The 16028-nt window shown below is 42.1% G+C and overlaps 1 protein-coding gene across 2 annotated transcripts in view; it reads left to right on the top strand.

Moving 5' to 3' along the window:
• Positions 1–267: 267 nt before the first annotated feature.
• The window catches only part of PAPSS2 (3'-phosphoadenosine 5'-phosphosulfate synthase 2), a 79180-nt gene continuing 63419 nt past the window's right edge, over positions 268–16028 (top strand). For both annotated transcript variants that reach the window (XM_046654466.1, XM_046654467.1), the window contains exon 1: positions 268–647. In XM_046654466.1, coding sequence (XP_046510422.1) covers positions 621–647 — 27 coding nt within the window. In that variant the 5' untranslated portion in view covers positions 268–620. The remainder of the gene's footprint in view (positions 648–16028) is intronic.

Raw genomic sequence — 16028 nt, forward strand, 5'->3', positions numbered from 1 at the left:
ATCAATAAATGTTCACTAACCGTCGCTGTTACTACTGCGAATGAAGACGAGCTGGGCGTCGGTACTCGCTGAGGATCATGCCAACAAGCCTGGCAGTTTCAAGCATCCTTGCTCTTAACCAACTAAGCCCTTAAGTCCCAGAGGCAGGAAGGCCTCCTTGAAGAGGCGGGGGTGGGGGGGAGGGGGTGGTGGGAGGAAGGGGACGCTGTGACCCGCCGGGCGTGGGAAGGGTGAGGGTGAACTTGACCCGGGGGTGTGCGCGGGGCAGGCCAATCCGCCCCTCGGGCCGCCAGGTCCTACCTCGGACCTGGGCTGGCGGGGCAGCTCCCGCGAGTAGGGAGCCGCGCCGGGGACCCCGCCCAGACGGCGGCCGGGTCCCCTGGGCTGGGCGCTGCTGGCGGAGCCGACGGGGCGGAGAGGAGCGCGGCGGGAGGAGGAGTAGGAGGAGGGGGCTGGTCAAGGGAAGTGCGACGTGTCTGCGGAGCCTTTTTATACCTCCTTCTCCAGAGTTCGGTAGCAGACGCTGCCGCCGCCACCGCCATCTGCGCGTCCTCGCGTCTCTGCTCCCAGGAGCCGGGCTCCGAGTTCCAGCTCGCCGGGTACAGCCGCAGCCAGCCAGTATGTCGGGGCTCAAGAAGCAGAAGACGGTAGGCTTCGAGTCGCCTGCCTTCCTCCTCCCCTCCAACCGTACGGCGGCGACCCCGCCGGGGCACTTGGATCCCACCCTCCCCGGGAGGAGGCGAGCGGCCGCGGCGCGGAGGCTCGGGCGCCGGGAGGAGGAGGAGCGGGAGGAAGAGGAGGGCGCGGCGGAGGGAGAGCAGGAGGGCGAGGCTCGGCTGGGATTCCCCGGGCAGCCCTCTCCTGGCAGGTCTCTCTCCACCCCGCGCCTCTGGGAACCTGCGCTCCTGAGTCGTCACGCCGGGTTAGACCCCCCAGAGCTTGCAAAGTGGGTCCCGATAAAGAGCAAGGACCAGAGATAGGAAATTTCCTTTCTTCCCCAAGAGCTCTTCCAGACCCGCCTTTTCTCCTGTATGATCTCCTCGCAGGTCGAGCGGGTGGTGGGTTGAGCTGACCAAGGATCTGCCAGGTCTGGTCGCTGGGCACACGTCAGCGACAGTCATTGGGGTTTTGTCCACGGAACCTCCTTGGAGTGGACGTTAATGACAGACATTCATAGAGGAAACGGCAATTATCTAGACTTACAGGAGGAAATTGAATTTCTACGCTGGCAGGATTTAACCTTCTAGCTTCGCTCAGCTCCCTGTTGGCACCGGGTGGCACTTCAAGTTCAGTCCTGGGGGACGACTCGGCTTGGGGGAGTGAGATGAGGGGACTGTTTGGAGAGGGCTCTGTTCTCTTCGGAATGAATTTGAGCCATCCCCTTTATGGAAAACAGAGGGCTTGCCAAAAAGAAAAGTTCCTTTCCTACTTAGCAATAGGGGCTCCTATAAATTTTGCATCCTTAACAATGGAAGCAGTAATCACAGACTCTTAGAGCTGGAAGGCGCCCTGTAGGCAGCATTTGGGCCACACCAAAGATGCTCTGCAAGCCTTGTTAAGATCCCAACCAGCAGTCTGACGGCTGAGCACTCCTCTTTAACACCACCCTGCAAGCCTCAGAAGATTATGGTGGTTATGGAATCGGCTGACCTCTCTCAAATAGTTGTGCTTGGCACATAGTAATAAACATTTATTGAGCACCTATTATTACGAGTAATGTATTAGTAATGTAATGCATTTGTAGTGTGTGTAATAGTATTATCACTATTATCTTATAATGTTTAGCACTAAAATATCTTTGAAGTGTATTTTGGTGGGCCAGAGGAGAGATGAAAAAAAACAAGAACTGGGAAGGAGAGTGGCGGTATCCTCGGGGACTAGAAGTGTGGGCTTGAGCACAAGGGAAAGGGAGTGAGGGCTCTGTGGTTTCAGGGGACCACACTGGACCAGCAGGAGGGGCCGGGAGGAAGGCAGCATCAATTTGAAAAGGGAGAATGGTAGGGGTCCAGCTACCTTCTATAGGAGGGATTTGAGAGTGGGAGACTCTCAGTATTGTAATATATTTCAAAATATAGTCAAGTGAAAATCACTTGTGTTACATTCCTATTTCATTTAATTTCAGTAAAATTCTAAATGATGTCTTCTAAATGACAAGCTGCTGTGGCACTTAGTGGCTTTTTGTATCGGTGGAGTTTTAATTATTTTTCCCTGCTTGCATCAAGAATTCCTTTCCAGTTCTGGTGGGGAGGGGGGGCTTTTTCAAGCATTAGTAATAAAGGGGCTGGTGCTCTTTCCCCTTCATGCCTCTAGTCAGCAAGAGCCTGTGAAATGGAGGGTTTGAGAACAGGACTTTACAAAATGATTGTGGGAACCGCACAGTCAGTTCTCAGAGAGTGAGAAATTTGAGGCCCAGAGGGTTCGTTTTTGGCATTGGTACATTTTGAACCTTCTGTTGATTGTTTGGGGTGTATGTGTGTTCTGTATAGGATTAAATTAACACCTGAAACAGCCAACAGGACTCCTGAACTTTTATTTAGCTAACATGATTATAATCCAGGCACCACCACGAGTTCCCAAATGGTCCAGAAAGATACTATGGGGTAAAGCAAGCCCCCTGTAAATGCGTATGAAATTTCTCAACCATTAAATGTTAACTCAAAATGTATTTTGAAATCTTGTAGGCCAAAGCAAAATCTGTCCAGACGTGTAACCTCCGAACTAACCAATTGTTTGAGAAGTGAGTTTTGCCAATCTAGGAAGCTCTCTTAGAAACAAGGTTGGGCTGACCTTTTCAGGGCCTCACGGAGAATTGTGGTGTTATTTTCTGCCATTGTCAACAGAGGACACGCGTCAGTCACTGCAGTCACTTCAGATCTTTGCTGAGCCCTACTGTGTGCCAGGCAGTCTACCGGGCTGAATACACCTTTCCCAGGGGTTTTTCCACAGTATCTGGATGAATATAACCTTTAAGTTCAGACCACTCTAAGAAGAGTAAATAGTTTTGGTTTAAATAAGAGAATGTAGGATAATTTTATCACAAACTTGAGAAAAAATGCAATGTTCTTTTATAAGGGAAGGGAGCATATTCCTTCTGTGCTAGGCCTCCTGACCATGGCAACCTGACAGCTACGTGTTGCATTCCTCCCTCCTGCCCTTGACTTACCTCCAGCTCTGGCCACCTCCCACCCCCACACACATATAGGTACCCAGGAGAAGGAAAGGGGCAGGTCTCCTCAACGACTGGAAAGAAAGGCAGAGACCTGATCCTTTCTTCTTGCATTGTTCCCTGGATTAGCATTTTTCAAGGCCCACAGACCATGTTATTATGTCCTGTAGGTAACCAGTCCAAAAAGTCAACTGAGATATTAAATATTTTCCAAAGGATCAAACAAGCCAATGGTTGAGAAGGAGTGAAAGGCTATTGAGAACTTAAAGCTCTCCATAAATGTAAGAGATTATCTACCTTTTTATCATTTTAAAAATTCTGGACAATACTACCTTATTTTCCTGGAAGTAACTACTCTTAAAACTATTTGAAGATGCTGCCAAATGCCAGACATGAATTTCCAGATAAGTAACCATTGGAAGGAAGGAGAAACAAGCAGTTCCCAGAGGCCAGGCCCTCAGACACGCTGTATTTCATTTCCTTCCTATGGCAGCCTTCACCCCAGAAAACTGAGTCTCCTTCTAGGGGAAGAGAAATGCCAGGGGCAGGGCAGGATTTAAGTTCAGATCTGTCCATCTTTGAGCTCATGCTTTTGCTCCCCCTATATCTCTGCTTCAGGATGTACCCTCTCTGGCCCATAGTTTGCTCCTCTGTAAGATGGTGGTAATAATGACTTACCCCTTAAAATCGTTGTGAGGAGTAAATAACTCCTAAAAAGTGGCTTATACAGTTCCAGGTGCCGAGGAAGTCACGTCTATGCAGTCGCTGTTGTAATCATTATTATTACACCACATTTGGTGTGTTTGATTACACCAAATCACTGTCGTGATTTGGCAAGCAAGGAGAAGAAAGCAAGCGCAGGTCATACCATTCTGATGATTCAGAAACTGGCAACTACCAGAATATCTAATAAGAGCGAACAAATGCAGAAGTCTAGAGCTGACAGTTTGGATCCTTATTGTGAAAAGCTGGAGAGAAGACAAAGGTTGATAATTGGTGTGGACGCAGCAGAGTAACCCAAATGTCAGTAAGATTTTGTCAAGATGTTGCCCAGGAAAGACAATCCCTATATAAGTCAATATTGGACTAACTTCTCTCCACCCTTCCTGTGCTTTCAGCTTTCCAGATCTACCTGAAAAAATGTTGTCCTAGTTTGTGCTGTTATTCCAAGATCATCTGTTTGAACATTTACAATTGAAGATAAATGTTAACCTGCATTTTAGGTCTCTGAGATAGTCTTTGTCTTCCATCACATTTCTGTTAATGCACGTGGCTCTGTGGTTTTTTAGGGGATTAGACTTAACTTGAACGTGGAACCTTTAGGGAATGAGAGTCTGGGAAAGGAATGAACGATGTCAATCTCAGTCCTAGGAGATTACTATTTATTTCACAATCTATCACTAAATAATAATGGGCACTCATTTGTCCTTGCGTTTGAAGCCTTAGGAAAGTACAGAAACTAAAGGTAAATAAACATAATGGTAGTTCAACTAACCTCTCATCTCCTGGGTGATTTGTTCAGATGACGGCTGAAATGGCATGTGCACCCCGCAGCCTGGCACAGAGTAGCTACTCAATAAACATTGTTGCATAAATGGCTGCCGAATTCGTTAGAGAATGAATTTGCTTTTGGGATCTATATTTTTCTTAGGTTTCCTCCTCTCCTCTCTTATCTGTGCTTTTGGATGCTCGCTTATTTTTGCCTGGATATTTGTCATGACCACTGAAAAATTACTTGTAGAGATTCTTTGAGGCTTAGGATGAATGGCCTTTTTTTTTTCCAGAGGATTTGCTTTTGTTTCTGCCAGGTGTGTGGCGGCACTGCTAGTCTGGGACCACTTCAAACTAAATTTACCTCTGAACGTGTTTTAGACGACCCAGGTCATGTGAATTGGAGCTGCGATTTTGCACACAAGGGCCAGCTTGTGAATACACCTTCTCAGGGACCCCACCCCCCTACATGTACTTTCAATGCCAAGGCAGCTGTCCTTGCAGTCTCTCGGGTGGGAAGTGGGTTTATTCTGGTTCCCTCTTATTTTGAGGGTGTGACTCTTAGGAGCCTCACCTTAATGTAAGGAAGGCCTTTTTATTCTCCCGACTTGGGTGGGTTCTGCCTTTGATTTCTGTTTCACCTCCCCTGTGAGGCTGTCAAACTCAGTTCAAATCTGCCCCCATCAGGATCCAAGTGTCTCCCTGCTTGCCTACCTCTTGGGCTCCTGTCTTCTCAAAGATTTTGGTCTGGCAGTTTCTTACTGTTTTGTGAGCTCTTTGATATTTTTAATTGGATTATTTTATATTATAACCAGCATTTTTTTTATTAATCTCTGCCTCTTCTTGATTCCTGTGTACCGTTAACATTTCATATCGTACCTACACCTTACCATACCTGTATCATTCTTATAAAGGGAGCACTTTAGGAACAAGTAAACTTAAGTCAAATCGCTAGACAGAAATATTTAATTTAATCCTTTTTCCCTACAAAGCGCTAAGGCCTGGGGTGGTGAGTGCTCACCATGCCTTGGTGGCCTCTGCCTGTGCAAGCATCCTTAGAGATGAGCGTTGTCCTGTCTCATCCTTAGTGTTGGTCCAGTTCAAGTGCATTCCTGTATGAAAGCACCCTTCAGTTTCAACATCCTCCTTGCTTCTTCTGTGCTCCCCTTGGGTACTCTAAGGTCACTGTGCTGCTCTGGCACAACTCTGGGGGAAACTCAGTGAGGCTGGCTAAGATCCTTGACACTTCCCCAGTGCTCCCACAAGTGTGAGAACTGGGCTCCTTCTCTGACGTGACCATTCTGGGACTTTGAGGAGCTCCAGGGGCTGCTGGAATCTGTCCATGCTTCCTCTCCCCTGGGGTCTCTCTGGGATCAGAAGCACACTGAGTGCCCCCTGCTTTCAGAGCCCCCAAAGCTTTTTGTCCCCTCTCTCCGGAAGCCTGGCACCAGGCACAGGACACCACTCCTTTTCAGACTCACACTGGCATCTAAGCTCCCTTTGCTTCTAATAAAGATTAAATACAGCTTTTCAGGAGGTTCATTGGTTAATCAACAACACTGGATTTGTTGCAAATTTGGTCTTGTTCCTCTTTTTGGCATTTTCGATCGCCAAATAATTTTTTCAATTTAGAATAAATTGGTTCACCAGATGGAAATATTTTTTCTCTCTGCAAGAGAGCCACTGTATTAAAACTTGAAATATAGCTTGCTTCTGATAACACATAGTGTATAAAAAGACTTCCATCAGTTCGCTGGTGTGACTTCCTTTAAAATCTTATCAGCAATTGTTTCTGCATTTCGAATTTACTCCTGAAGTTGATTTTGCTGTAACTAGTATTGTGGAAGCATGACTGCGTCATAAACATGACAAGCTCAGTCTGTGAGCACCAAATACTAATTTTTGGCAATAAAAGTATATGGTCTGTGACCTGTTATAAAGCTTTTCTAAAAGAGTTACATGACTACATTATATTAAAGGCTACATCATTAAAGATGATTATTTCTATGCCAGGTTAATATTTGCTTTAAATACCTAGTTAACAACTCCTTTATATGTTTTGTTATAAAAATGTATTAATTTTTATCCACTAAACATCTACGTCCAGTCTAATAATACCACAGTTACCTTTTCTTTTTAATTTATGCTGATGTGTGCCTTAAAAATCATTTGGAGACCTTACTCAGTGACTTAAACTTCCTACAGTAAAGTCTGATTTATCCCTATTACCTCATTCACCTATACCCTTCCCCACTCATTATTGATTTACGGATAATTCATGCCTTCCCAGTTTCTAGCAAAATCGTCAACTCAAGATATTGGTGATGATTTTTATTTTCATAATTTTCCTACTATTAAAAATCTGAATGAGTGGCCTGCCCAGTAGCATAGTGGTTAAATTCATGTGCTCCACTTCAGCAGTCCAGGGTTCACAGGTTCAGATCCTGGGCACAGACCTACACCATTCCTCAGCAGCCATGCTGTGGCAGCAACCTACATACAAAAATAGAGGAAGATTGGCACAGATGTTAGCTCAGAGACGATCTTCCTCAAGCGAAAAGAGGAAGATTGGCAACAGATGTTCACTCAGGGCCACTCTTCCTTACAAAAAAACCCAAAAAGCATAAAAACCCTGAATGAACTTTTTGGTCCTCCACTGCTGGTCCTGTTGTGTATTATTCTGTTTTCCGTATGGTCTCTAAAATCCCTTCCCTTTTTAGTTCCTGTCAAATCCTCACTTATGTATTTGTTCACTTCATTCACTAAATATTTATTGAATGACCCAATCAGGAACTGCGCCTGCCATAATTAGCTATAGCTACAAAGCCTTATAGTCTTTAATTATAGATTTTTAGCCCATTCAAACTCTGTTTTAAAGTATATTCTAAACATAGCCTTTACTTTTTCTAATTGCAATACCCTACCCACAGCCTTTATATTCTTTCAACCTTTTGCCCAGTCGGTCTTACCGTGGCCTTCAGCCAAAAGCAATAAAAATACCAACTGACTTTTTATATATTTTTTAAATTCCTTTTTCTACTAGGTTAAAATTTTAAATTATTTACTTTTTATTCAGGCTGTTCCTACTTTAAAAATATGTTTTTTAAAGAACCCTAGCATTTTACTTCTGGAAGGAAAATTAAGAGCTGTCTTCAAGCCCTTTATATTACAGTTGATACACAGTATTTAAGAGCTTTGCTACAGCCCAGGGCCATCTTCCCGGCCGGCTGTTCTCAATACTGGCCCTAAGCTGGAACTCTGACCTCCTAATTGCACACTTAGCACTTTTCTCTTTATCACATGCTCTTTGAAAGAGGCCCTACCCATTTTCTACAGCTTTATTTCTTCTTTTATTTACTGGGAAATATTTTCCTTAAATTAAAAAAAAAGAAAAAAAAAAAAAACGCTCCCAAGTTGATTATCGGTGAGTCATAGTTACACCCTGATTTAGCCTTAGCATTTTGTTTTGACACTCTAGAGATAGAAAATACAGACTAAAGAGCAGTCTTTGAAAAATGTACCTTTACCATTTTGAAATAGTTTTAGTCGGCCAGCCTGTTTCTCTTTAGAAAATTCAGCCCACTCCCCTAACCTTACTCACTTCCTTAAGCCTTCTCAAAAGGTTTAATCATTTTATGAAAAAAAAAAAAAGATGCCAATGATTGCATAATGTGCCATACAGATAAAACTATATTAGGCGAGAGTTGGGCCAAGTTCAGTTCCACACTAAAGCCTTAGTTGTTGTAGGTCTCAGAATTTCCCATTTTGTCTCTTAACCCTTCCATTTCCATTGTTTCATAAATTTGTGAAGTACCACAAAGTTGATTACAGTAATTGTGTGGTCCTGCCACATATATCTACCTAAGTTGCTGAGTCCCAATAGAGAGTCTTTTCTTAAATTGTATGAGTAATTACAGCTCTCGGACCCCTGGGCACTAATACAACAAAGTTTTGAGGAAAAATTTTTGCATTCATTCATTGTGTTTAAATTAGCCATATGAATAAGAAGAGATCTAATAAAACCTAGACATTAAAATTTCAACTGTGGGATTTGCATGTTTCTCAGGAGTTGTGATTTTTAGAGCATGTTTTGATAGAAAGTTACTCCTCTGTTTTGACTTGCTTATCACCGGCATTGAGCGCTTCTTTTGTGGCTGTCACAGTTCCAGAGGTTTCCTGCGTATTAACTCATTGAGTCCTCACCATCTCATGAAGCGAGTTTGTGAACAAATAGTCAGACAGGAACTCATTTAAGTGAAGTAAATCTTTAGAGAGTTACCCTTAGGAGAAGCTAAAATCTTATTAGCTCTTCTGTGGTTAGTAAGTTGTTTATTTCACAGAGGCAATGAGACTTCAGGCCAAGTAGCCAACACAGCTGGGTAGGTAACAGCAATGTTTTACTACTTCATTTGTAAAATATTTTGGCAGCTGCCTACTGCTAATATCTCAAGATAATAATAATGAATTCTATTTAGAGACGTTCCCCAACACTTTTTAAAAAAGACCGACTGGCTCCCACTAGCAAATGCATGTTACCTTCGTCATCACACACGTTTCTTTCCTTATGGTGACATAAAGTGAATAATTGGAAAATAAATTTTCTTTGTGCTCAGACTCAGCAAGTGTGGGTAATAGTTTTTCTTGCTTAGCCTTACCACCATGTCAGTATTCAGCAAATGTGAACAGAATGACTTGTTTCCGCCACAGCTGCTAATACTTGCGCCAAGTGATAAGTGTGGTTTGTAGATGATAAAAGGAAAGCGGGCCACCAATGTGTTTTTCACATTTGACCCAACTTGAAGTCAAGGCTTAAGGATGTTGGCAACCAGATAATGCTTCTATTTCACTGGGGACCAATAAGGAGTGCCTAGAAATAGGGAGATTGTAAAAGGCACCTTCCATGATTGGATGAAACATCTTGGGGAGTTGTCTCATTCTACACTTATAGGTCAGGAACGTCCAAGTTTTTAGCAATCCTGGGCCATAGTCTCAGTGATGGCCACTAGAAAGGCCTGGATTCTGATTCTGAGGAGACCATTTTGTGAGAGGCTGGACCCGTTGCTCATGTGGAGGAGAGTGGCATTGGCTGGGTGTAATTGTAGGAGGTGAGATGGGACTCCTTTACTGGAGAGGAGTTATGTTATTTAAATGAAGAGAGTAGTGGTGATAGTATAGAAATTAAATCACGGGAACCATGCCTTCCCAGGGTGAGACACCTTGGATACAAAATTCTGTCAAAAGGACATATTGTCTCTGCACAGTAGCCACATTTAGTGAATGGAAAAATCTGAGTCATCATAAATACCTGGTTTCTTCCATTTTCTTCTCAGTGTTGAGGCTGTGATTTAATAAGCCTTTTAAACATCACACTATGATATTAATTCTTGATGACATTATAAGTCTCCGTCAGGGTTCAGGAAGGTACCTTGTTGATCCAACTGGGTTCTTCTTTTTAGGTTCCTGGACCCAGTTCCAAAGTGTGTGTGTGTGTGTGTGTGTGTGTGTGTATAGGCTTCCCCACACCAACAAGTGTTCTCGGATGCCAGCAGTATCTGAGAATTATTCTGACACTACCTACCCAGAGACACAATCAGATTCCACAGGTAAAGAACTCAGTCCTACAAGACCGCTGTCCACTTCAGAGCCTGTCTCAAGTCCAGTTTGTTACCTGTGCTCCTGACTGACTGGCCATAGATCATAAGTTCCCAGGAACCACGACACCCTCCTCTGGTTTAATTTGCTACAACAGCTCACAGAACTCAAGAGAACCCATTTACTCACTAGATTATTGATTTATTACAAAGGATATTAAAGGATACGAATAAACAGCCAGATGAAGAGATACATAGGGTGAGGTCCTGAACAAAAGAGCTCCTGTCTTCATGGAACTTGGAGCCTGGATTCAACCTCAAGCCTCCCACCCCTCCCGGAACTCGGTTGGGGGTGGGGATGTTCTGAAAGCTCCAATCCTTTGATCACATGGCCGGTTCTCCTGGCAACTAGCCCTCACCCTTGGGTGGGGTCCACAGATCACCTTCGCTGACATAAACAAGCCATCCATTTCACTTTTATGGCCCTGGGCTATTTTCAGGAGCTGAGGACAATAGACCAAATGTTATTACAAAAGATGCTCCTGTTGTGTTTATCGCTCAGGAAATTCCAAGGATTTGGGGAGCTGTGAACCAGGACTTGTGGATGAAGACCAAATTTATCTGAGAAATATATTTCAGCCATCTGAATGACCAAATATATATATTTCTTATAAATGACAATTTTGCAGTTCCCTAAATAGGGGAAGGAAACAGGCATTTATTTAGGGACTTTCCATACAGTATTTCATCTCATCTTCATAATGGCCTATGAAGTAGTTGATGTTCTTATCCACATTTTATAGTTGAGAACTGTAAGGCTTATTGAGCTTAAATAACTTGCCTGAGGACAAACAACCGTAAGTGGAAATGACTACCTCCTAACCATCAATACCATGTTTTCAATCATTTTTTATCCTTCGTTTAATGTTACAGATGTAACGGATACTATGACTGTCGTAATGAAGAAGATTATTCTGATTATTTAAGCATAGATTTTAATTTTGTCTTTGTGGATGCAGATTAATGCAGTGAAGAAACTAAAAAGACGTTGTGGTTTCTTTGAAAGTGATTTTCCTCAGGGTTTTTTTTTGGAATGTTGTATAATTTTTAGAAGATGTGGATTTTAGCAAATGCTATTAAAAGGCAATAAATGTTAGTTTGGCTGAGGCTCCGCGGCCAGTTATAGGAACAGTAGTGTTTGGAATGGAACCCAACATTTCACCTTAATGATACAAAGCTTCAGTGTTCTAGTGGGTGAATGCATATACTCAAGAATGAGTGTCCCTGGAAATAATTGCAGTGACTTACATGTAACTCTAGACCTTGCCTTGTTCGTTATGTGAGCTCCGCACAGTCGAGCATTCATGAGCTACAAGTTCCCAAAGCCCTACAGGCTACGGGCCTGTTCTCTGGATGTACTAGAGGTTTCATTGGCATTTCCACAGCTCAGCACAGAATTTAATCTTTCATGGTTGAAGAAGCCCGTGTCATATACACAGCCTCATTACCAGAACCAATTGTGAAAGCATAAGAAAACACAGAGAGGTAACGAAACCTACCCTACGGTGGAACACTTACAGAGCCAGCATTTGGAAGGGCTGCTGGGACCTGTGTTGAACACTAGGCTCATGTAGTTTAGGATCATCTTCTGAGTGCAGTTACACATTTCTAGGAGACTTGATTTGATGTGCATTGTGTTTCCATGAGGGTAATTGCCACCTCCCTGAATTATAACGGGGTTCCTCTGGGTATGCCTAATACCTTTCTTTCGTCATGCTCAGTAAGGCTTATTCACAAATTCTTATTAATTATCCTAGCAGCTCCCCAGAATGGGTAGTTATCAGTATTATAAATCATAGATGAGGACACTAAAATAGGGAGCAGCGGTAAATTCCCCGGGGCATTCTGGTCTGCCAATATAATAATAGAGACAACCCAAGTTTACCAAGTTCAGTGGCCTAGTACTTTGTTTTGTTTCAGAATAGATAGAAGCTCAGGGACATCTGAATGACATTTGGAATGAAGGGTTTCTTACTGGCATTGTACCGAGTTAATTGTGTGCTGTGAAACATGATACGGCCTCGTTTTCACTGGGAGCTCTAGTTCTGGAAAGGCTACAACACACAAAGTAAGTGATTCAGCTGATTATACATATTTTTATAGGCTTCTAAAAAACTAACATATGATCCTGGAACTAGAGAAAGTTGTACATTCAAATTTTTCTGCCCTTTTTTGTATGTTTCTGTGTGTGTTTATTTTAATGAAGAGACTGGGAACTAAACCATTCTTTGCTGCTAGTTCATCCTAGATTACCTTCTTATTTCCATGGAGCGTGAAAATTCTGAAGCCGCGTCTGTCTTCGTTGTATCATGCTGGTTGTCTTTGTGTATAGTTGTATATAAAATGTGGACCTAGTAATTACCTGAAAATTTGATGTAGGCAGCGTCTCGAGGAAAGAGAAGGATACAAGAGTCAAGGAGCTGTCTGGGGGACCTCGACCCTGTGGACCAGGAGTTAGGAAATTATATCCTGTGGGCTGCATTCGGTCCCCTGCCTGTTTTGGTCTGACCTGTGAGCTAAGAATGGTTTTTACATTTTTTAAATGGTTGGGTAAAAATCTCAAAGGAAGAATTATATTTTATGACATGTGAAAAGTATATGAAATTCAGATTTCAGTGTCTATAAATAAAGATGATTGGAACACGGCGGCGCCCATTCATTTACACATTGTCTGTGGGGGCTTTCACAAGAGATAAGTATTTGCAATAGACCATACGGTCTGTAAAGCTGGAAATATTTACTGTCTGACCCTTTAAGAAAAGTTTGCCACCTCTTGCTGTTGACCATGGGGCCAGTGTTCAGTTCTGACTGACTGACCCAGGTCAGTGGCCTGTCAGGATGTCACTCACATCTGAATTCAGAAAGCTGAGTACCTGGCTTTCCTTCATGAGTCCCCATTGAGTTGTGTTTGGTGTGTTGCTATTGTTTTGTTTTAAAAAAATATTATTTTTAAAAAGGTTCTGTGGAACTCGTTGTGCTTCCTTTAATGATGTTATTGAGGTTATTCTTCCTTAGTTATGACACGTTAGTCTCCCTGTAAAGAGCCATGGAAGAAATTTCTATCTTGTTTTAGTACGAGGAGGGTTATACTTTTCTGAGGTTTGTTCTAGAAATTCCTAGAGCTCTCCTTATGGTCCCTCCTCAGAGAGCCCTTCACCTTCTCCCTATTATTTTAAGACTATCCAGGGCTCTGTGTCCGCAGGGCCTTATTGAAACCAGTTCATTGAGTGCTTTCTGGTCTAATGTTCTACCTTTCCCGGAGGCTTATAAACAAATCCCTTCAAGATGGATACAGACGGAGATCAGAGATTCTTCATCTAGAGTACAGAGAATTCAGGGAGGTTGTGAATATGGGTGGGGAAATTATATTTTATGACCTATCACAGAAATTTCTTGCTTCCTTTCATGATGAACACAGACAACAAACCACAGTAGTGTTAGCAGGAAGTTGTGATTGTGTCGCCAATAGAAATGACAGATATTTTCTTATCACATTATGTTGTTGCTTATGTCACAAAAATATCTGTGCTCTTTGCTACTACACGATTAAGATAGTTGTCACAGCTATCTAAACAGCTAGATCTTGTTATTTAATGTGTTGATAAAGAAGTATATTTATTACTGTGCTGTAATTTTTAAAAACCATTTTGATAACTGTAGTTAGTTTTTTTCTTTGTAATCTTTTGTGTTTTATTTTATATGTTTAAAAATGTTTTTCTGAGAAGGGGTCCATAGGCTACCAACAGGCTTCTTGACTCAAAAAAGGATAAGACACCTCCGTGCGTGGTATACCCATGCGGGCACAGGCACATAATTTTTATATGCAGTGTCAGAGGGTCCACAGACCCCCTACAAAGCCCATGTCTGCTATCTGGAGTTTAAGAACCCATGCCCTATTGGCTAAAATTCAAGATAGCCAGCCACATGAGGAAGGGTTTTTATCTTCTTTTATTTTTTGAGGCCCCATTCAAATGAATCACTTATAGGAATCGATCTACAATACCCACTTCGTCATGGTATTGATTCTGGCTGTCATCATTTAGTATTATCTCTTTATTCCATAAAACAAGGATGGTATATATCCTCATAAAATAATTCTCTTGGCTTTTGCCATATCATCTCTTGATGTTTTTCAGTGAGAAATTAAAAATCTACCGCTTAATACTCTTTGATTTGTAGTTTGTATTAGAAAAAGATTTTAGTCTTTGACTTTTCAGAGCTTGACATGTATGTATTTCAAAAGTTTGAAAGCAGAGACGAAGTACCAATGCCACCAGAGGTTAGTGACATGCTCCTATGTCATAGTGACATAGTTCATGTTGTTCTATGCCTTGAGTAGTTTTGTAGTTGTTTTGATTAATCAAGAGTATTCACTGCTCCTGTATAGGGAAGCCAAGTTTCATTTGAGAATATCATTCTCTGCTAATGCTTGTGTGCTGTAAGTCCCTGGTTAGGATTCGCTTTACACCTGCACAAGTGTTATGCTCTCTTGTGTTCCTTTCATAATGCTGGTATTCTGAATGCTTCCCTAATTTATTAAGATCTGAATGGGACCTTATTGATGATCTCATCTGGTGTTTCTCAGCCCTGCTATGCTTTACAAAATATTGATGCCTGGACCCCACTCCCAGAAAATCTGATTGAATTACTCTGTGTTGGGTTGTTTAAAAGCTGCCTGGGAGGCCCTCGGTTCAGCCTGGCTTGAGAACCACAGCCTAGCCCAGTCCCTCTCCCTTACAAATGTGGAGCCTTGTGACATGCCCGAGGGCCACTAGCTAGCTAGTAACAGCTTGGTTTTCTCTACTTCAGAATGCTATTTGCCCTTCTCAGATTTTTTTCAAAAACGTTAGGCCATTTACCAGTTAAGGCAGACTTCTGTGATTGCTGCATTCCTCATGGAGTATTTAAAATTAAATATTCCAGCTGGAGTGTTTAAAAGCTTGCCATCCATGTCCTGTTTTGCCATTACCTAGTGAGCAGAGAGCTTCCTGGAAAAACCTGAAGACCATTCTTCCTTAGTCAGCTGTTCTTGGCTGTGGTGACTATTTGTCCCTATTTATGGGAAATTTGCCCCATTCCCATATCACAATTAAGAGAGTGGCCCATTTTTTTAAATACTTTGTGATTCCTGATAAGTTTCCAGACCTCACTGTTGAACCTGATATGTTGCAATGGGAAGAAATCAAAATAGATTCCCTTGTCACATTTGCTGGACTTGAGTATTAAGAACTCACATTGGAAAAACCCTCCAAAAATGAGTGCCTTTCCTTTCTGAGTTGTCAGTGTAACTCTTGCATTTCTGGGAACGATATATAAGTACCTTAGGGGCAGAAATGCTGTCCATTTATGTATTTCAAACCTATCATCTAAAATTACTTAGAGTGAATCAAATTAATTTATAATCTTTGTGCCTTTTCCACCCAAGCTGATTTCTTGCCTTTAATGATCATGGGTTTTGATCAACTTTATCTCATTAGGTTCAAAAAATTAATAATACATTGACTTAAAAAGCACTTATCTTCACAGAGATTATTCATTATTAATGCAATAAATAAAAGAAAAAGCAGACATTTATTGCCAATATTTAGGCTTAAAAAGATTAGACGCATCAAGCTTAAATTCTTAAAATGATGCTTAAATTAACTGCAGGTTTTCTGATTTACAGTTGGTTTCTTTAGAACAGAAGCTTTCTTTTACTTTTTCCTTCTTTCTTATTTTGA

This window comes from Equus quagga, chromosome 2 (assembly GCF_021613505.1).
Source record: "Equus quagga isolate Etosha38 chromosome 2, UCLA_HA_Equagga_1.0, whole genome shotgun sequence".
NCBI lineage: Eukaryota > Metazoa > Chordata > Mammalia > Perissodactyla > Equidae > Equus > Equus quagga.